Genomic DNA, 22,923 nt, shown 5'->3' on the forward strand with positions numbered 1-22,923 from the left:
TGAAACTTACCTTTTGTGACGAAACATTCGCACACTCACAAGGTTACGCGATAGAATTCAATTGATTCCAGTTCACTTGCCGATGAAAGATATTAATTACACAAGTGAATTAAGTATATTATACTAGTTTTGATAATTAAAAACTTGTTGTTGCTTAAGAGTTTGCTTTTGGATTCCGTAATTAAAGATAAATTAAAATTCTTAAGTAATACAGTATGATTTAAATTACATAACATTAATAGCCTATATACGTCCCTCTGCTGGGCACAGGCCTCCCCTCAATCAACCGGAGAGGGTATGGAGCATACTCCACCACGCTGCTCCACTGCGGGTTGATGGAATTTTAATTTAAAACTAAATTCATTGTACTCAGCGTTCTTCACGTAATGAACAGTTCCTTATTTAACTCCTTTAAATCTAAGATTAATTTATTATGATAATTAATATTGATTTGCATATTAATTGCCCAAATCCATATCAATATATAAGCAATTACGCAAGATAAAAGTCTCAAATAGACATTATGTAACTTTGTCTCAATTCATTTTATACGAAATTGATACTTTGACAAGGTACTACCTAGCAAAAAAGTACAAATATTTTATACAAAGTGATTTATCTTAATCTATGACACACCTGTTCACCCTTAACTTGTTTCTTTCTCCTGGTCGCCTGGGAGAAAGTAAACCCTTGGTGAGGTAAACTTAACCGGCTTCTTTTTCTAGATGAGCATTTTGTAATTTATCTTTGACCCAGTCAAATACCCTATTGGGATACTTATAGACGTTAGTTTATGTTTTTTTTTCTATCAAACAAAACATACTTAATAAGCATAATAGAACAAACACCTGTATTTATTACATCAAAGTGTGAGATCTAACCTCTAATTTTCCTTTCACTGTGCGGAGTGATTTTACTATTTTTATTACACTTTCTATTTAATACTCTACGTGGATACGAAATGGGAATTGTAATGGCAACCGATCGAAAGCGATCTGCGTACCAATCGCCTTTAAGACGGAATTAATAATATATGCCAATTGTTGAGAGTGCATGAAATGAAAAGATCGAGAAAGCGACCTCAGTGGTCCAGTGGTTGAGCGCTGGGTTCACGATCCGGAGGTCCCGGGTTCGATTCCCGGTGGGGACATATCACAAAAATTACTTTGTGGTCCCTAGTTTGGTTAGGACATTACAGGCTGATCACCTGATTGTCGGAAAGTAAGATGATCCGTGCTTCGGAAGGCACGTTAAGCCGTTGGTCCCGGTTGCTACTTATTGATGTAAGTTAGTAGTCGTCGTGAGCCATGTCAGGGGCCTTTGGCGGCTCAATAGTAACCCTGACACCAGGGTTGATGAGGTTGGTACTCTACCTCACAACCCACACGATAGAAGAAGATCGAGAAAGCAAAACATAATAAGCTGATTTTAATATTGAACGAAAAACTGACATTTTATAAAAAAAAACAACAGAACATGACAAGTATATTTAAAAGACAAAACTTAGGACGACCAAGGAGGCCGTCGTTAACACCAATGGTGCCAATTCAGGCAACCACCAACTTATTTTCCATCATCATCAATTTAAGAGCCACGCTCTTGTCGGTGCAGCATTTTCCATGCTAGGTACTTGTTTAGGGAAAAATAGGGCAGTGGTCTCCCCCTTGCCTTCCGCCCCGCAGTACTCTGTCTGACGCAAGTGGGATGGCGCCCAGAGCAACTTATTTTTAATTTATCTAATTTTACAGGACTACACCTAGCTCTATCTCTTTCTTACCCTTATTGTAAGTGAAGGACGGCACTAACTAAAGTTCAGAGCTGTCAAAATAAAATTAGGTTAATTTTGTGTTCGACCGAAGCACCAAGTTTGTTGAATACATACATACATACATACATAAACTCACGCCCGTAATTCCCCATTAGGATGGGGTGGGCAGAGCCACAAGTAATCAAAGACAACTTGCAGCCACTGTTGATACGATGTCGTAAGCTGGATATGATACTTTAACTGGATACTTTTTAAGTTTGTTGAATATTACTTTTAATTTACTAAGTAACAAACATATTATGGAAAAGCTCAGTTGAATTTGTGGCATATCCTCCTGAGACCCAGATTTCCAGACACACTATTCAAACAATGAGGTTTGGAGGGTTTGGAGTATTTGAATTTCTAAAGAACTTTAGGCCTATTAAATAGAGATTTCACGTGAAAATAATATGAAGATTACACGAATAAAATAAGCAAGATTTTTTTTATTTATTTTTTAAATACTGTTTTATGCTCCTTATGTTCTTTGATTAACTTCAGAATTCTTATTTATACTGTGAAATATAATATTATGCTAAACTTAAATTCAAGGATGCATAATTGCAATAGCCAAACGCTATCAATCGCCATCGCAACACGGAATACACGCCACAGTTAGCGTATAACTGCCGAATGACCGTCAAAATTCACTTATTGCCATGTCGTAAGCGCTTACGCAATCGTCTTATGATCATTAAACATCGATTGTTACAATCGATAACATTAAACCGAGCGACTCGCGAATCGACAGGTCTAGTAACTATACATTGTTTTAAGTTTACGCGGTTATTATCATAATTAAAACACATAATAACGGGTTCCTACCGCGTTTAAATGGGGATCACGGGATGACATCCCGTGATCATGGCACTTGCAACAGTGTCGAAATATCGGGAGTCTCATATCCGCATTTAAACGCGGTAAGAACCCGTTATTATGTGTTTTAATTAGGTCTAGTAACTGCTGATGCCAGTACGGTCAAGAGTACTAATATACACTTTGAAACCATGTCACATTAACTTTTTTGACAAATTCAACCGTAAGTCTCATTAAATGTCAAATATGATAGTGCGACAGGGTTCTAAAGTGGGTACATCATGTTACTCTTGACTGTACATATTGATTTACCACTACCGTAGATATACTATACTAGATATACTATTATGCTTGATACACAAATGCGGCGAAAGCTTGGCGCTTGTTTAGCTATACATTCGCACACAGCGGTATAATATACATTCAATAAAATCGTGTCAAATGAAGAAAGTACGCGGCGTCATAATTTTATACATACGATCCGGAAAATTGGAATCCCGGTGGGGACATATCACAAAAATCACTTTGTGTTCCCTAGTTTGGTTAGAACATTACAGGCTGATCATCTGATCGTCCGAAAGTAAGATGATCCGTGCTTCGGAAGGCACGTTAAGCAGTTGGCCCCGGTTACTACTTACTGATGTGTGTAGTCGTTAAATGAGCCATAACGGGCCTTTGGCGGCTCAGTAATAACCCTGACACCAGGGTTGATGAGGTTGGTTTTCTACCTCACAACCCACACGATAAGAAGAAGATTTTATACATGCTTCAGCCATTACATTGTACTTTGTAATAATTATGTAGCCGAGTAATGAGAAAATAGGTAATTATCACTTTAAAGCTGTACAACGCCATATATATTCTTTTTGTGTTCGTAGCCTGGAAAGTCCCCCAGTGGTTTTTTGTGCTTAGAGAAATGTGTTACGTAACTGTGTACGATAAATGATGTAATATTTGCTATGTCCGGCTGAATGACTGCATATTTGAAAGTCATGTTTATTATAGTTTCTTTGAAAATATTTCTGGGTTTCGATATTCGGAAGGCTGTAATGAACGGATATGATATAATTCATAATCATTTCAACAATGTAAAAACTTATTTCAATAAACGTTATTATTATTATTATTTATCCGCAATAAAAATGGTATTACAGTTTGCAGTTGGTCAGCATTTAACAATATAAAAACAAACAAAAACAATAATAAACAAAAAACTAATACTATATTTTTTTAATATCTAAACATGCTATAAACCTTTTCTGCTTAGGTACTTCATATTTTATTGTTTGATTTTTTAAAATCAATACATACCTACAATGGGTGTTCAGAAACAGTCAGTATTTTTATTTATTTATTTATTTATAAAGTACACCCACATCACATACATTAACACATTTTTATATTTAGTAGGTTACGGTATTGTGCCTATATTATTATATGACAATTACGGCGTATATAACTTATACAATTAATGGTATATACAGTATTTACGTACAGTCGCATTTTTCCCGTTCTCGACTGGAAAATATAGAGCTTTCTTTTCGTTTTGGTGAAGAATACGTTGGATTGGTTAGTAAGTACGATCTACTTTGAACCGGCGTGCGTGTATGAAACGATTGATGCACTTGGAGGAAGCAAGAGTGTGTCAGGATCGAAGCAAATGGAATCCCATAGTCTGATTACCCCGGTGGGAAATGTGCATTGGTGAAGGATGCTTATTAATTATTTTCCGTTCCAAACTTTTGCGACGGAAAATTCCACTTGATATTAACTCAGCCATGATAAAAATCATGGTCTGAATCATCCCCCTGAGTATACGTTACGACCTCATTAACACCCTATATGTACCGAAACTATGTTAATCTCAGAACATATCAAACCCTCCCCATTATATGTCTAATCAAAGATTTTTTTTACTTTTTACCAGTTTGTATGCCTGTATGTATGTATGGTTGTATGTATGTATGGAAAGTCCAAGCAGAGCCGGAGGTCAACCGAGTACTTTCACCATTCAAGGCTACGGAGCCTTGCAGTGTCGGCTGCCGGTGGCATCTCGTAAAACAATGTTGTGAATTTCTCAAACAGGTTGCTAGCGTCGACATTGGCGAATGATTTATACATCGCAGACTCACACACCAGAGACACGCCATTTTTTATTATTAGAATTCTAAAACCTTATTTACATAACATAAACTCACGACTATCTCCCAATAGGATAGTTTTCAACTAGTCAAATCAGATACTTTTTACTAAACGTCAAAACACGAGATTACTATGGAATTTGTATGAAAAAGCACCCTGTGACGTCATAAAAAACGTGATAAAATGTCTGACTTATTATTACGTTTTTCTTAATTTAAATTCATAAATAAGTTAAATAGAAAAAAGAAAATGATTTTTGTTAGTTTTAGATCTGTCTTTATTTAGTACTTAATCAGAATTTCATAATTTACCTTGAACCCAGTACAGACCCAATTGTCAGAGGTACATCCATCGCGAGAGGAACTAAGTACCCACACCTCATCGGTTATCATAGACCAACGTGATAGGTGGTAAGCCGTATCACCGTCTACACCACTTTTTACTATCATGAAAAATTGTAAACGTGTGCAATTATTTTATTATGTGATAGAAAGCGTTGTGTATGTATGTGGATATGCGTTTGCCAAGAATATGCATCTTCTCACGTAATGAGTCATTTCTATTTTTTTACACACGTCCTAACAGAGAAATAGGTTTATATAATAAAACGAAACGAAATCGATCGATTATTACTAATTTAGCCACGCCAACGTCACATCACTAATGTACACTTTGACAGTTCTGTTTTTCACACACGCGTGCATTATAGGTGTTGTAAAAGTATTTACTAAAACATAAGAAATGTAACAGCTTATTATTTAACTGTAATTTCTAGTGGTAGAGTCAAGAAAAGGAGGCCTAGAGTTCTCCAAACCGGCGAGTATGCACATAAGATTTTGATGGGAGTGAAGCAAGCGAAAGTGGAATAGGGTATTTGACTGAGAGAATTAATTATAAAATGCTAATTTACAAATAGAATTCAGTCTAAGATGATCAAAAATCAATCACATTTTACTTTTATTTATGAATTATGTAACAATGAGTACGACGTTTAACCGTTATTTTGTTTTAATGACGTCACAGGACAGTATTTCCATACAAAGAAGACTTTCTCATTTGAGTAGGTTGTCAAGTAGCCTGTTCCATTGTTTCTGCCTACCCCATAGATTATCGAATTAAAAGGGATATTTAATTGTTCACTTCTTATAAATTTATTTTCTACTTATTTTTGCAAATGCACCTTGACAACGTCCTTCCCCAATCGAATAATCCATGCATAGACAATAGCTTATTTTCAAAAAACTTACTTCCTTTCGTTAACCATTCTTAATTCATACCATAAACATTTTTTTTTGTTGATTTTCCCCGAAGGGCAAGGCAAAGGGAACTATGCCCATACAGCCATGTCTTATGTATTTTTTTCTTGATGATGATTAATGAAATTATGAAAAGTGATGACGATGAATGATGAAACTTAACCCACCACCTTCGGAGCAGACTTCTTTCTACTCTGAACCCCGAATGAATTAACTCCAAATTCTTCTTGGCACGAAGCGAAAAGGTACACTTTGTTTATTAAATATTCCGATATAATAACACTATCGCAAAAGTTTTCCGACTAACATAAACCATATAACACCACTATTCAATGAATAAAGCAACTGTCCCGTTCCCGCCAAAAACTCCATACCATAAACAACCTACCTTATCCCCATTCATTATCCTCTTTTACGGTTAGTATTCTCTCTTACGTTCCCTTCTACTCACTTTCCTACATTGATATCATGTGGTTTCCAGGATCATAATGCTCGCCCCTTTTATATAATATTATGACACTTAATAACACTTAATAATAAACATAATAATTATAGATGGCGAAGAATGGGTGTACTACTACTACACCTTCGGGGCTACAGGCGTGAAGCTATGCTGCTTACCCCAATTGAAAATAGGCGTTATCTTAAGTACATATACAGGGTGTTAGTGACATCGTAACAAAAACTTTGAGGGGTGATTGAGGCCATGATTCTGAGATGATATCAAGTGGAATTTTCCGTCGCAAAAGTATGGAATTGAAAATAATTAAAAAAACACAAAAATTTTCAGGAATATTCAGACTGAAAATTCCACTTGATATCAACTCAGAATCATGGTCTGAACCATCCCCCTCAGTATTCGTTACGGTGTCACTCACACCCATACCTACTTGTATGGCTACCGTATGTACTTGTGTGAGGTGTAAGTAACATCGTAACGAATACTGAGGGGGATGATTCAGCTGATTATTCTGAGTTAATATCAAGTGGAATTTTTCATCGCAAAAGTATGGAATTGAAAATAATTAAAAAAAAACACAAAAATTTTCAGGAATATTCAGACTGAAAATTCCACTTGATATCAACTCAGAATCATGGCCTGAATCATCCCCCTGAGTATTCGTTACGATGTCACTAACACCCTGTATATGTTTTTCTATGTGTAGTTTCTAAAATCGCACGTGTCTCTTCGTCATGCGTCGTAGTATGTGAACTGCCTAAACGGATGTAGGTACCTAGGTATATTTTTAACTATCGTATTTGCTTACTAATTGCCAATTATATCGGTTGTTTATCGATTATAAATAAAAAGTAATTTCTAGTGAGGCCACGACGTTGTTTCAAGTTGTCTCAATTCGGAGCAAGTACTCAAGGTGATCGGGTGTGTCAAAATTGCTCTTCTAATTAGAGCGCTGAGAACTTAGAATAACGCGTCTACCATCAGTTTGTACAGCCACGTAGTAGATTAAAAAACGCTTTGTTGATCAGGAGATCATCCAGGAGTGAGCACTCTTCGAAACTCTACCGGATGGATTAGGCGTTAAAAACTTCTGGGTTAGTAGCAAAAATGACAACGCCATCCAAAGTTTCCAATTTGCGGCTACAGTACCGTAGACCTAGAGACACATACGACTTAGAGGAAACATATAGAGAGAGACATATGGAGAGATATAGAGGGAGACATCATTTATTTTAGCCACTTTTATTTATTATTTTTTTATTTGTACACAATAGAACACAGAAAGAAACATATAAAGAAAGAGCTTTATTCCAGCTGACCTACGTGATAAGGAGACATGCAGTGTATAATACTACAGATAGACACTTTTGTGCATTTGATTTCAATTAACTAGCCAACAAATTCAACTTTAATAACATCTGTTCTAAATTCCAAAATGAAAAATCTAGCTAACTGAAATTGAACATGTCACCGATTCTTGTCTTTACACATAAATATACAAGGCAGAAACTCGTGGTAGACGTACCGTACTTACTGCGAAGGTCTGTACAACGGTTATTTGCATAATTTTAATGAGACTTACTATTTCTCGACACATGCATTGAGTTTCACCGACAAACAAGTTAATCCCTTCACTAAAACCTGTCACAATAATTTTTTTTACCCGGAAATCAATGAAGTCATGTCATACATTAGAAAAAAATATACCTACTTATAACATAACATACAAAGCAGCATGGAAAATGCTGCACCGACAAAAGCGTGGCTCTTAAATTGATGATGATGATAACATAACATAAACAGCCTATATACGTCTCACTGCTGGGCACAGGTCTCCTATAAATCAACCGGAGGCGGTATGGAGCACACTCCACCACGCTGGTAAAGTGGTGAAGATATATTTACCTTTAAATAGGTAGCGGAAAAAAAATTAAAGTCTCATGACTTCTACATAAAATCAGCATCCATACACTGCCTTTTATTCAGCCAATCTCACATGCGTTTCAGCCTTTAAGTAAGTAATCAACTAAATAATTTGCAAAAATGCATGCATGCCTTTAATACATTTGCAATTGCAAGGTATTCAGCTGAGAATCTACAGTCCAAGGGACCGTTATGGCCTAAATACCTCGTGATAAGTATTCAAGATAAATTAATTTATGACAGTGCCAAAATGTAAAATGCGTTTCCTGTTAACATTATTTTTTTTTAGTTCACGTTAACGGCCTCCGTGGTCCAGTGGTTGAGCGTTGGGCTCACGATCCGGAGGCACCGGGTTCGAATCCCAGTGGGGTCATATCACAAAAATCACTTCGCGATCCCTAGTTTGGTTAGGACATTACAGGCCGATCACCTGATTGTCAGAAAGTAAGATGATCCTTGCTTCGGGAGGGACTCATATGGTGGTAGGTACAGACTTAGGTTTGTCTAATATAATATTTTTTTATGTTATGCACGGATGCCTAAGTGAGGAAACCCACATTCCCAAGAAATTCATTTTCGGAAGTATGTGACCTAACCTGTATTGGGCTGGTTTTCCCTTCGCGGGTTGGAAGGTCAGAGAGGCAGTCGCTTCTGTAAAAAACCGGACCTGTCAAATCTTCAGGTTGGGTAAGCGGACCCTGTGACAAACGGGAATTATCCCGTACTTATATGAATTTCACGAGAATATGGGTTTCCTCACTTAGACATGCCGCTAGCATTAGCTAGGGAGATCATGATAATCAGATGAGATTGAGAACGGTAATTTATTTAAAAATAAAGCTCAGAAATCATTTATTCGCTCGGTAAAGTGTGGGTAAGTACTAAGTTCATCTTGCGATGATGTTTCTCTGACTACCCCGTTAGGATATAATTGTGAGCTTATGTTATGTATTGATAACCTAATTTTTTTAATGAAGAAAACTAACCTAACCTAACCTAACAGAACCCATTTTTCTTTCCCCCATAACACAACTGTAGTTTCACGAAGCACTTCAAAGGCTTTACTTACCTAGTACCAATTAAAACGCAGTTGCAAATTATCAAGGAATCCATTCGACCTTGTGACCTGCAAGAAACTGGTCTAGAGATCAACATATCAAATTGCTATCGTCGCAGGCGCAGGTCCCGTTAAGAGAATCTCATTCCGACGTAACGGACTGCGGACGCGCGATTGGCTCGGTGGACGCATGCGCCCGTGAGCGCCACGCTAGAGTAAACTTACTAGTAAGTAAGTAATTAGAAAAATAGAATTTGAATTTGGAATAGAACAGTATAATTGTGTTTACGTTTAATTGTTTATTAGGGGAAAATGTAGAGTTTCTTACTCTTATTGGTTTGCATTGCGCACTTACTTTTATAAGCGCAAATGACAATTTGCAATACTTATTACTTTTTTAGATGAATTGCGACGATGTGGCCTTTTTAACCCCCTGGGCATTTTTTAAACCTTATCTGTAAATGCTTAACACTTATTTCGAGTGAAACAAGCAAACGTCATTCTCTAAAATAAAAGTAAACATATTGTAGACAATATACTTTTTTTATAATATACTGAGACATCTATATCATCATCTCGCTAGCATTATCCCGTTTTTCACAGGGTGTGCTTACCTGACCTGAATATTTGACAGGTCCGGTTTTTTACAGAAGCGGCTGCCTATCTGACCTTCCAAACCCACGAAGAGAAAACCAAAGGGAAGTATTTTACAATGTTAATGAATTTATCCAATGATTATTTACTATTATATAAGGACATTTTTATTTTATTAGCATCAAGTGACAGTGTATATTTTTACTTTACATGCCTATTCTGGCGAAACACGCTGTACAGTCATGAGCAATATAATGTACAAACTTTAGGACTCTGTCGCACTAACATATTTGACATTTAGTGAGACTTACAGTTCAATTTGTCAAAAAAGTTAATGTGACATGGTACCAAAGTATATACATATTAATGCTCGTGACCGTACTTAAATGTAATATGTGAACTTTACCACCATGTTTCCTGTAAGTAAATAAATGATTGATAGATTGAAACCAGCCCAATACAATAAAACCCAACAATTAATTAAAAAAAATAATTTTCAAAAGGCTACCATTAGGCAACTGGTATGCCATTGAAGCTCCTTGCATGCCGGACACTGGCTACTTAGCATGTGTTTGAATCGGCTCGGTTGCCGTTACCTGACCACTGCGCCCGCGCCGGTACTTGCTTTGCTTATGAATGGACGGACAGAGTATCGACTGCGCTAGTAGTACTTTTATGTCTATTGAACCGTTGGCGCGTATAATTCTGATGCATGATATTTATCACCTGGGCTTGAGTACGGGACATCAGATTTTAAGACATGCCCGCTTATATTATATAGGTGTATACAAGATGTTAGTGACATCATAACGAAAACTTTGAGGGATGGTTCAGACCATGATTCTGAGTTGATATCAAGTGGAATTTTCCTTCGCAAAAGTATAGAATTGAAAATAATTTTAAAATTAAAAAAGATACTTACATGAATTTGGCGACGGAAAATTCCACATGATATTAACCCAGAATCATGGTCTGAATCATCCCCCTGAGTATTCGTTACGATGTCACTAACACCCTGTATATTTACACATAGGCCCCGATTCCTGCAGACACCGCCTAATTTTATTTTAGGTTATATCCGTCATTTTCGTATCCGTCGAAAAGGAAAGGGACGGATGATTCACAGCTCTTAATTTTAGGAAGAATGAGTAAATTAATGTGTCGGGTTATTGACTGACGTAAAATTTTTAGACGGTTGGTTTAGATTTGTGCTTAAAATTGACGTGTGTTCCATAAATTTTATGCTTGTCGATTACCCGTCCCTTTCCTTTTCGGCGGATAAGAAAAGGACAGATATAACTTAAAATAAAATTAGATGGTATTTACAGGAATTAGCACCATAGTGGTATTTACATATATGTGGTCACAATCATTGCAAAAAATAAAACTAATAATATACCTTTCTATAACTCGTATCTGTTGATTTATTGATGTGTTTATCTTATCGCCGATAATTTAATTATGATATGGGGGGGTATTTTGTTGCATATCGTAATTCGACCTTGCGTATTGCGTAGTAAGTCGTCAGGCTGTTGCGTGCGATACGAGCGCCTAGACATTGTTTTAAGTTTACGCGGTTATTATCATAATTAAAGCACATAATAACGGGTTCTTACCGCATTTAAAGAAGGGATATGAGATCACTCCACTCGAATCTCATCAGTCATCCCGTGATCATGGCACTTGCAACAGAGTCGAAATATCGGGAGTCTTATATCCTTACTTTAAACGCGATAAGAACCCGTTATTATGTGTTTTAATCACGCCAACATTATATCCCCAAAGAGGTAGAAAGAGTTAATACTTACTATATTTACCCACTCCTCGCCAGCTACGTTTGGGTTATTGAGGTCAGGTGTTGTAATTAAACGCCCAAATTGAGATACTTAATTCAATTTATTGGAAATGGCGTATGATGCTTGTTAGTGAGAAAAAGTGACAGAAGAAAATTATCTTACTAAAAATATATTTTGGTTGGTGTTGCCAACAAGGCAAGTCTAGCAATAGGAGGCGAGCCTATTGCCATTAACCGGGCACAAATTCTGGGAACCATGTCAAAAGGACCGCTCCGAATGGTACCCGGTAATAAAGTGTTCCATACGCTCTGGCGGCGTTTCCGCGCTGGATTGCCAGCTAAATGTGTTACCCCAGGTACGATTCGGCGCGGGGGTCACCTCCATTCCGCCGTAACCGCCTACCCAATTGCCTAACAAAGTCTATGGTTTACCTAACGTATGTATTTGAAATGGATGAAATTGTTCATATAATATCAAATCTCATACTAAGTACTTAATATTCGAATCAACAAAACAAATGCCTATTTGAAGAGAAAAGCGCGTCACTTGTGCATGCCAACAGATCTTTATGCGCCCGAGTGGAAAACAAGAGGATTATATAGGCTTAAACACTTTAGATAGCAAGACTGCTTTCTTAGACCATTGTCAGTGGTTTCACGTCTTTGTTTATAACTTTCTTGCTAACTTCCACTCTCTTAGTATTGTCTCCAAGATAAGTAGCCGAAGAAAAACATCCTGCCTACGTTAAAACATATATTTGCATAAACATACAGTTTTTATGAAAACATTTTACAATGTTTACTTGGTAATGAACAACACTTAACTGTGCAGCGGAAAAACTTATAAATAACCACATTTTGCGAGGAATTTAATCAAATAAGTACTTTTATAGGCAGTGTTAAATGACTATAAAATTCGGAATTATGATTAACTCAGGAATAAGGCTAAGAAACAACCGTCAATAGCCAAGTCTGTTGATAAATACAATTTTCGTGTTTTTTCTTCGCCCGTTTAAGGGACAGGGGCTTTTTGGCGGGAACGGGAACGGGACAGTTGCTTTCTTCATTGAATTATCTAAATACGAAGTGGTGTTTTGTGGTTAATGATCACATTAAGTTAGTCGGAAATCATTCGCGATAGTGTTATTATATCGGAATATTCAATAAACAAAGTGTATCTACCTATTTTCGCTTCGTGCCAACAAGCCGCTTCATAACTCGAAAGTTTATGCGGTCTTTTGAGTTTCGGAGTAGGAGTCTGCTCCGAGTGTGGGGGCTTAGGTTTCATCATCATCACCTTTCATCATTTCATTAATCATCAAGAAAAAAAATACGTAAGACATGGGTGTATGGGCATAGTTCCCTTTGCCTTACCCTTCGGGGAAAACCAAAACAAAAAAAAAATTAAGAGACAGGCTAAGATCATGAGACCATGCTGCCTACACAATACAATAACTCTTTTTTGTACACAAAAGAAACACATTACATAAACAATTTGTACAATAGGCTGTCTTGTTGCTAAAGTAGCAATATCTTCCAGGCAACGTTTACGTACAGGATATAATTTCCAAATAAATGGTCAATTAAATGCCTAGTCATGAGTAATTTTTTAAAAGTATTTAGTCTGTGTAAAATATGTATTTTATAAATTACGTAAAAGCGCGCGAAAGAAAAATGACAGATTCGTTCAGGAATGTCCGGAGCGCGCGAAATAAAGGATCTTTAAAAAGAAAAAGTTAGTATTCCGACAACGTGAGGTTTGTGAATGCGGTTTAAACTGGGCTCGTATGTGGTAAGAAAAGGGTTACGTTGCGTTAGTACTGACGGTTTCCCAAAGTCCGGTTTTCTTTAAAACCTGTCGTTGGAAGAATGCGGCCCTGACACTTGCAACATTGTGACTCAAAACATCCACTTCGAGTTTTTGATTTAGTAACAAGTGCTTCTTTAAAACCGGAACTCACAAAAAAATACACTAAATACAGAAAGAAAGAAAAATTTGCGAATACGTAGGTACTTACCTAAATTATTTTATTTTGTTTAGAGCTAAGTTACTCCGTCTATCGGGAACTTTTTTACCGTACTTCTTCTTCCATCGTGTCGGTTAAGAGGTGGATTACCAACCGCAGCAACCCTGGTGAGCCACCAAAGGCCCCAAACATGGCTCATATAGGACCACGTACTTACATCAGCAAGTAGTAACCGGCACCAATGGCTTAACGTGCCTTCCGAAGCATGGATCATCTTACTTCCTGACAATCAGGTGATCAGTCTGTAATGTCCTAACCAAACTAAGGATCATAAGGTGATTTTTGTGATATGGTCCTACCGGGGTTTGAACTTGGGACCTCCGTCAGCCCGTGATAATCGTTTATGATCCAGACACAAATTCGAAGACAAATTCGCCAATCATTGATTTAGGCCTCTGCTGGATTCGAACCTGCGACCTCAAAGTGAGAGGCAAGCGTTCTACCAACTGAGCTACTATGGCTCTTACCAGTAAGAATTATACTTGCAATAAATATCTTGTCAATAAATTATTTAAGTTATGCGGGTAGGAAGCCAGCAAGGACGCGCCACAGGAAATGGTAACAGTCTTTGAGTACGATTTATTTGTACATGATAAATAATTCCTACAGATTAACCAATATATACACAAAGTTAGTGAAAGCGCCATGGTGGCAGCTACCGAACCCAAGATACTAGAATATATCGTAGGGCTAACTACACAGCATAGGAAATGTATACACAACATACCTACATAGATATGTATGATATGTGTAGATAGATACAAGCACACACACGCGCGCCCGCGCGCTCGCATTCACACACACACGCACGCACGCACGCACGCACGCACACACACACACACACACACACACACATACATACACGCATACACACACAAACATACAGACACATGCTTATATTTTTATATTCTTCTTGTAGCTTTATCCATTTAGATTAGCTTGAAAAACTATAATGGGTTTCACAAAAATTGTAACCCCTTAATTATACATATAAATAGTAATGAACTATTATTAACCCGAATATGAAAAACAAAATTAATAAAGAAATAATGTGTACGGCTGAAATGAACCTCGGGTCAGGGCGTCGTCTGAGAGAATTATAAGAGAATCCCCAACCCTGAATGGATAGATAACGATATGCACTGAAGGCACAGAACGCCACGCCGGCGGGTCGATATCGAGGTCCTTGTTCTCTTCTATAGTGTTGGTGTCAGGGTTACTATTGAGCCGCCAAAGGCCCCTGACATGGCTCATGTAACGATTACTCACTTACATCAGTAAGTAGTAACCGGGACCAACGGCTTAACGTGCCTTCCGAAGCACGGATCATCTTACTTTCGGACAATCAGCCTGTAATGTCCTAACCAAACTAGGGACCACAAAGTATTTTTTGTGATATGTCCCCACCGGGAATCGAACCCAGGACCTCCGGGTCGTGAGCCCGGCACTCAAGCACTGGACCACGGAGTAGTGGGTGTATGAAGTATACTACTCTGCCTACCCTGGAATACAGGCGTGGCGCTATGTTATGTTTACGTTGTACAGGTAGAAATCGTGACGGATAGTTTACGCAAGCTTGCAAGCTTGAATGGACCATACTTGATGAACTTCTGCGAATATGAGGAAACAGCACAATGTTGCAATGGAACCAGTTGTCCATTCACACCACGAACGCTGCGCCTGCGCCGACTTCAGTGGCTGTTGAGCAATACTTGTTGGACTTGTCTTACCCTGAGGTGGTATTGAATAATTCTGTTTGCCTTTGCCCTTAACGATTAAGTCTTGTTTTAATTTGTGACCAAATTATATAAATGCTAGTGTAACAATTTCTTTCCCTTGTCTTGAAAAGTATCGGCGCTCGAAAGACGTAATGTACGATTCCGACGACCCGATTGCTCTAGCCATAGACGCGGCAACAAACACTTCAGGACCTCGAAACCGACCACGCCGGCGTGGTCGATGTTTTCCCTCATTCAGCGCTTATATATCCCTATCGTCCCACTAAAAATTCTACTTTTAAATCGATTATATTCTAATAATTGTTACCAACGGCTTAACGTGCAGCGTATATAATTACTTACTAATGTAAGTAAGTAGTCGCTCATGAGCCATGTCAGGGGCCTTTGGCGGCCCTGACACCAGGGTTGATCAGGTTGGTACTCCACCTCACAACCCACACGATAGAAGAGATCAATAAGTAATAACTAGGACCCACGGCTTAACGTGCCTTCCGAAGCACGGGTCATCTTACTTTTGGACAATCAGGTGACCAGCCTGTAGTGTCCTAACCGAATAATTATCTAATCACAATCTCACCGGCTTAATCTTATCGTCTGCTACAACTCATAACGAACGTAACTTCTCATACTATGATCGCATGAACACAAGGTCAAAATGAGCACAGGTGTTTGTGACTATGACAGGTGGTACTGCATTGCCAGGTGCCAGGCCATAGAGTAAAAAACAATACTACGTATAGAACGGTAACTCTCTGCCCCGATACAATTCGCTCCAGGCGCCTCACCCCTCTGGGTCTTACTTTAAAAACCGCATAGAGTAAGAGTCCATAATTCCATAGTAATATCATATTTTGACGTTTAGTAAAAAGTAACTGATTTGAATAGTCGGAAGCTACCCTATTATGACGCCTATAATGACACCTCATTTGTTAAAATAGCATAAATTATACATCAATGGATTTAGAAGTTAGGAAGGGAACATACATAGGTCTATACCCACTTACATACGTAGAGATAAAACCTTCTCTTTTGTTTCAACGCAGTCTGGTTAAAAAATACTGTTTGTTGTCCAAACTAAAATCAAAAAACCTCGAGTGAATAAAAATCCCGAAGACCACTCGTCTTGCCCATTAGAAAGATTAGAAACACAACAACATTCGCGATACTTTTTCTAGGCATTAAGTACACTACACATTAAGGGCTACATAAATAATGATATAAATCAGAAAGTGTGAAGATGCTCTAAATGAGTATGTAACGAGTATAAACAAGAAAACAATTTACAAAGTTAAAGAGAGAAACAAAGTCGTTGATAATGACGCGTGTGACAAAGAGTAATGACTGGGTTTTGCATGACCTCCGTAAAGTAATAATCCGGGTGAGAACACTCAGCGCTCCCCATTTGTCCGGCCAAATGGCAAACGCCATATACGGCAAATATACAATAAGTCACGTCTAAAAATAGAAAATGAAAGGTTACTTAGTAAACTATATGACAAACCAATCTTCATGTTGTTACAAGATTACAACACAAGTACAAGTCAAATGGAAAGAAAAAGAAACAAATAGTTTATAAATGGAACCACGGAATGGAAACGAATTAAAATAACGCCTTACGAGACTCATTTTTTTTTTTTGACGTGACTTATTGTAGATTTGCCGCAGATGGCATTAACTACTTGGCCGGACAAATGGGGAGCGCTGAAGGCTCTCACCCGGTACAACGTTTAAGACAACAGGCCTGAGGGTGCCCAGTTGGGAGACTCATAAAAGACTGATACTACCTACTAGAAATATAATTAAGTACTTACTACTATCCATGGAAATAACAAAAAGAACTTTCGTTAATGAGGGCAAAAACTACCTATTTTTCCCATCAGGTGTCGCTACTGTCAAGAGTTCTTTAATTTTGACAGTTTCCCATACTATTTGAATAAACAAACATTATTATTTTGGTTATAATTATTTTTACACTATAACCCTTTGCGCAGCGTTTAACTGCAAAATCATAGTGGTATATTTATTCACTAAAGATCGAAAAAACCTTATTTTCACTCAAAACTACCTTTTCCAACTGGCTGCTTTTCTTTTTCGGCATACACCACGTCGCTCCACATTTTATAGCAATTTATCACGAATTTTAGCTGGACAGTATGCAGAACTGTCAAAATTTAGGAACACTACAGTGCTACGTTTGGGCTTCTACTTTTTAGGGTTCCGTAGCCTAATGGTAAAAAATGGAACCCTTATAGATTCGTCATGTCTGTCCGTCCGTCCGTATGTCACAGCCACTTTTCTCCGAAACTATAATAGCTATACTGTTGAAACTTGATAAATATGTGTATTCTGTGAACCGCATTAAGATTTTTATGCAATGATAGAAAAAAAACAATAAATTTTGGGGGTCCCCATACATAAAACTGAAACTCGAGACACTTCCAAAGTGGTAAAATGTGTGTGTCCCCCCCCCGTAACTTCTAAAATAAGAGGAGGATAAAACTAAAAAAAATATAATTATGATGTAGATTAGCATGCAAACTACCAACGAAAATTGATTTGAACCAGATCTAGTAAGTAGTTTTTTTTAATACATCATATATGTTACTTGCTGTTACGGAACCCTTCATGGGCGAGTCCGACTCGCACTTGGCCGCTTTTTATTCTCATTGCCGATAAAGTACCTAGGCCCATACGACCTTCACATCATTTCTAACAATATAATTAAGAGCGTCGTTTCCGTTGACGCAACACAATTGTTTTGCTAACCCCAAATAGATTGTCTCTTGCAGGAAGTGTCTCAAACGTGACATAAACCCATTGTGCTGTTACCGCAATCTTGTTTGCCTTTTCAATTATTTTGATTGCTGCATCATTATAATGTTTATCATTAAGATTTATTATGACATTATTTGTTTGCAGTCGCATTGAGCAAACGAGGTAAGTGCGCAGATTTTGCTTTCTGTAAATTTTCCTTAAATTATATCAAGGACATGGGAGCTTATATGTAAAACTATAGTATTGGCACTAAGCAACCGACAGTGGAACAGTTTAATGGAGTACTTTTTTAATGATGCTAGAGAGAGAGGTAAAACAGAGGTCTAATCGTGTAACTCAGTGTCTATATTGAAATTCTTACAGTAAAAACTACGTAAGTTCCTTTTTCGAAAAAACACATTCGAATAATTAATGATTTTTGTTATCAAAACCTCCAGCTCGCAATAGATAGGCTAATTTCAACCCTGGTAAATATTTTTATTCTACATATTTGACCGAATTTAAGTGAATTGAAATAAATCGAGGTACCTATTGTTTACGAAAATCACATTAAAAAAACGCTTAATACGTGGTTTTCACTGTGAAGCGACGATATAGAAACCCTATTCTGTGATTGGTTGAAACTGACAACTCTTGTAAATTCATTAACATTTTAGCCAATCACAGGATAGGATTATAACTGAAGATAATTGATGTATAAATGTTACAGTAGGTCAAGATAGAAACTAATCTATACGAACCCCCTTTGTTTTAAACCACTTGAACGAAAAACAGCTAGTCTACAAGAAGTGTATTGAAAGAACTGTACAAATGTTTAAAAGACGCCTGTTACGGCATGCTCCAAGATAAGGCACGTTCATGTGAATAGAAAACGCTTGGCATTTGTACTCACGACTAGTTATGACATAAAAAACCAAGTTAGAATATTTGTATTGTGTAATGTATTAATTTTTGTTGGTTTTTGAACTTCAAAGGATTTTAATATTGACTTGACTGTAATGACAATGTTGTTCAACTCTATGTCTGGGGTAGCAGGAACTTCAGCCGAGTTGCAATTGACTGTGAAAATCGACAGTGACGGCGATAAAAATATATTTATGGGATTGGCTTTTTACTCAATCACAATCACATACATTTTTATTACTCAGTCACTGTCGATTCTCATAATTGTTTGCACCTTGGCTAAGGCCCCAGGCCGACGTTATTTTAGTCATTTCGTTATCACCCAGTATTACTTACCCGTCTTCTTTCTCCTCGCGTTTATCATGTTTCTATCACGGGTCTTACCTAACATGAAGTATTGACAGACTTGTTACTAATTCTTGTGTTGTTAATTCAAATAGGAGTTGCAAGTTATTCCTAACACAAGTACATACTTTAGTCAATAAAAAATCTTACATTTATTTATCTGTTTTTAAATCTTTACTTCTTTATTTCTGCCTACCATTATTACTTAGTATTTATTAGAATGTACTATAAGTATAGGTGGAAAGACAGACTTGCTCAATTCATAACTCTCTTTAATTTAGCAGGTACTTCCTTATATCTTTCTTTTTCTCGTTAAGAATGTTGTTCTCAATACGAGGCGGATTAAGTGCGAAGTCGAGTTTTATACTGTTAAAGTTAATAACAGGTTCAATGTTAATGTTCGTAATCTCTACCTACATCGCTTTCTTATTTCAAACTTGGATAAAATGGTATTTTTCATTAGTATGTAGAAATTCTACCAGGTCTCTCCAGCGGTATCTTGGGCGAGCCTTGCTAAGCTGGGGCTGGAATAGTACAGAACAGAAAGGAATATTGTGTCTTCTAGTATCGGTGGCCAACTCCAGTCGTTGCGCCGAGGGACGTAAGTATGTCATGAATAAAGTCAATCATACTTACCTAAATGAGGGCTTAACTATGATGCACTCGCTTTTCGAGTTCAAATTAAAAAATATCTTTATTCAATGGGTAACATAGTTACACTTTGAATCGTGATTTTTTACATAACGAACGTCTCATCCACCTAAAACTACTGCAGCTTCTCACAACGTGTATAGCCGGGGAAAAGAAGCTGCAAGCAAAGCCTCGGCACAGGGCTAGACGTTCTTAAAAAAATGAAAATGCATAAGATTGACAGGAGCCAATAGTACTTCGTTGGCTCTGACTTGTAGGCCATCACTACTACTGCCGCTCTCGAAATGAACTTTACAACCATTTTAAGAGCTGTCACAAGAACGCTGCTTAAATCTACTGACAAAGACGTAAAACCTGAGATGATGGAGACCCATAATCTCAACCAGCTTATAATCCAATATTAGGGGTGGTATTAATAAACGAATCTCAGCTGAGACTGTCCTCAAGATCATGCTTAAAGTCCATGTTTTTATATAAGGACTGTCACAGTAACATGATCTTGAAGCTGAGATTAGTTTTTTAATACAACCCTAAATCATCAATGCGAGTAATATCAGTCACTACACTAAGACTGTCAGTAGGTACTATTCAGAGGCGGAGGACAGGAGTCCTAGTACGGCTTTGAAATAGATTACTCTGGGCGCCATCGCAGAAGGCAAGAGGGAAACCACTGCCCTATTTTTCCCTAAAAAGTAGTATGGAGAGGAATGCTACACCGATAATTGCGTAAGACACGAGTATATTCCAATTAATCAAAACAATTCATGGCATACTATACTACCAACCTTACTGTCTTAATTACGACGTTCAAATAAAAACCTATTAATCTAAATCAAGTAATTAATTCTGCCTTAACAGTCGTGTTGAAAGACGCCGGTCAATCAGTCGAAAGATTGACCGTAGATAGTCGTATGACGAAATAACGGCACTTTGCGAAATGATATTACTTACATACCTATCACACGGTCGATTGGTGTGATTTCAACTTCTGTATGTGAATATGCTGATTCAGTTTTTATGTATTCAAATACTAGTCGAATTTGTTTAGCTAGTGCCTGGCTTCACGGTAAACGAGCTCTGTGGTCAAGTGGTTGAGCGTTGCGGAGGTCCCGGGTTCGAATCCCGGTGGGAACATATCACAAAAATCATCTTTATAGGTATATGTAGGCACACGTCCAGTTCGTTAATCGTTTATTGCGAGACTGAGGATGACAAAGAGAAATATATAAAACTATGAAGGTGTAATATATTAAACTCAGTAAAACGGCATTTGCATTTTTTATCAATCATGATATTTTGACATGACATAAGACCATAAGTAAAACATAGATATACCACAGAAGGTAAACTTAAATACATCACAGCCCTATACCTTCAAAAACATCAGCACTTACATAAGTCTACCCATCTCCCTAAAGCGTTATCCTGTTTTCACAGGATCCGCTTACCTAAACTAAAAATGTAACCAGTAATTATCTAAGGCTGCGTTTCCATTGACGCGGAGCTGTACGGAGATGAGCGGAGATGTGCAGGAATCGACCAATCACCGTGAGGGAGAGAGTAACAGTGCGTCTCTGTTTTTCGAACGCTGTGATTGGTCAAATCCGCACATCTCCGCTCTTCTTCGCCCATCTCCGTGTCAGTGGAAACTCGGCCTAAGTGCGTACTTATCTAAAAAGCTCTTCGATATTGCTGACTGATCAAAATTAGAAGAAATATGAAGGTATGGACTATTCCTAATACTGATTGACGGGAGACCAGTGAATATGTGATATAGTCAGCTTCCTAACAAAGACATCTGCGAAAGAAGTTGACATCTGCCTACCTTCGTAATGGTTGTCGTCATCATCGGTGTGGGTGACGGGGCTGATCTGGCGACACAGGTCTTCATATTCGGCCCAGTAGGCCGCCAGCGCCGTGGGATCCGGCGGGCGCGGCAGCGGCAGCGCCATGCGGACTTCTGGTGACTCCTGGAGGGAAAGAGACGGTTGAAAGAATGGTGACATACAGGCACAAGGTGACGACTAAGTATTTCCCATTCTTCTTCTTATCGTGCGGGTTACAAGGTGGAATACCAACCTCATCAGTGACCTTATTTGGTTTAGGAGTTAGGTAGGAGCAGACGTGCATACACACACATACATACATATTACATAGCGGTCAAACACACCATCACCCCCTAGCATTATTCCGTTTTTCACAGGGTCCGCTTACCTAACCTGAAGATTTGACAGGTCCGGTTTTTAAAGAAGCGACTGCCTGTCTGGCCTTCCAACCCGCGCAGGGAAAACCCGCCCAATACAGGTTGGGTCACATACTTCCGATGTGGGTTTCCTCACGATGTTTTCCTTCAAACACATAACCCCCCTTTTTGCATCGCCATAGATAGGTAATAAAGAGTTTACTTGTACCTCTTGCACGCAAACACTTTTGCACTGATTTATGATTGTCAACAGATTAATACTGTCAAGTTCTAAATAGAATCTAGATATTTTTCCCATAGTTAAGACCACACAGCTTCGAGCAACAAGTCTATAATAACCGTGATCATGGCGTGCACTTCGAAGACGACCATCCGCTGGCATGTTTAGAGAGATTGGCATGCAAAACAGTTTATTGATTTTCCGACCAAA

The 22,923-nt window shown here is 37.9% G+C and overlaps 1 protein-coding gene across 2 annotated transcripts in view; it reads right to left on the reverse strand.

The window, feature by feature from the left end:
- The window catches only part of LOC126373692 (rho GTPase-activating protein conundrum), a 156,020-nt gene that overhangs the window by 65,427 nt on the left and 67,670 nt on the right, over positions 1-22,923 (reverse strand). For both annotated transcript variants that reach the window (XM_050019928.1, XM_050019935.1), the window contains one exon: positions 22,116-22,260. In XM_050019928.1, coding sequence (XP_049875885.1) covers positions 22,116-22,260 — 145 coding nt within the window. The remainder of the gene's footprint in view (positions 1-22,115; positions 22,261-22,923) is intronic.

This window comes from Pectinophora gossypiella, chromosome 2 (assembly GCF_024362695.1).
Source record: "Pectinophora gossypiella chromosome 2, ilPecGoss1.1, whole genome shotgun sequence".
Taxonomy (NCBI): domain Eukaryota; kingdom Metazoa; phylum Arthropoda; class Insecta; order Lepidoptera; family Gelechiidae; genus Pectinophora; species Pectinophora gossypiella.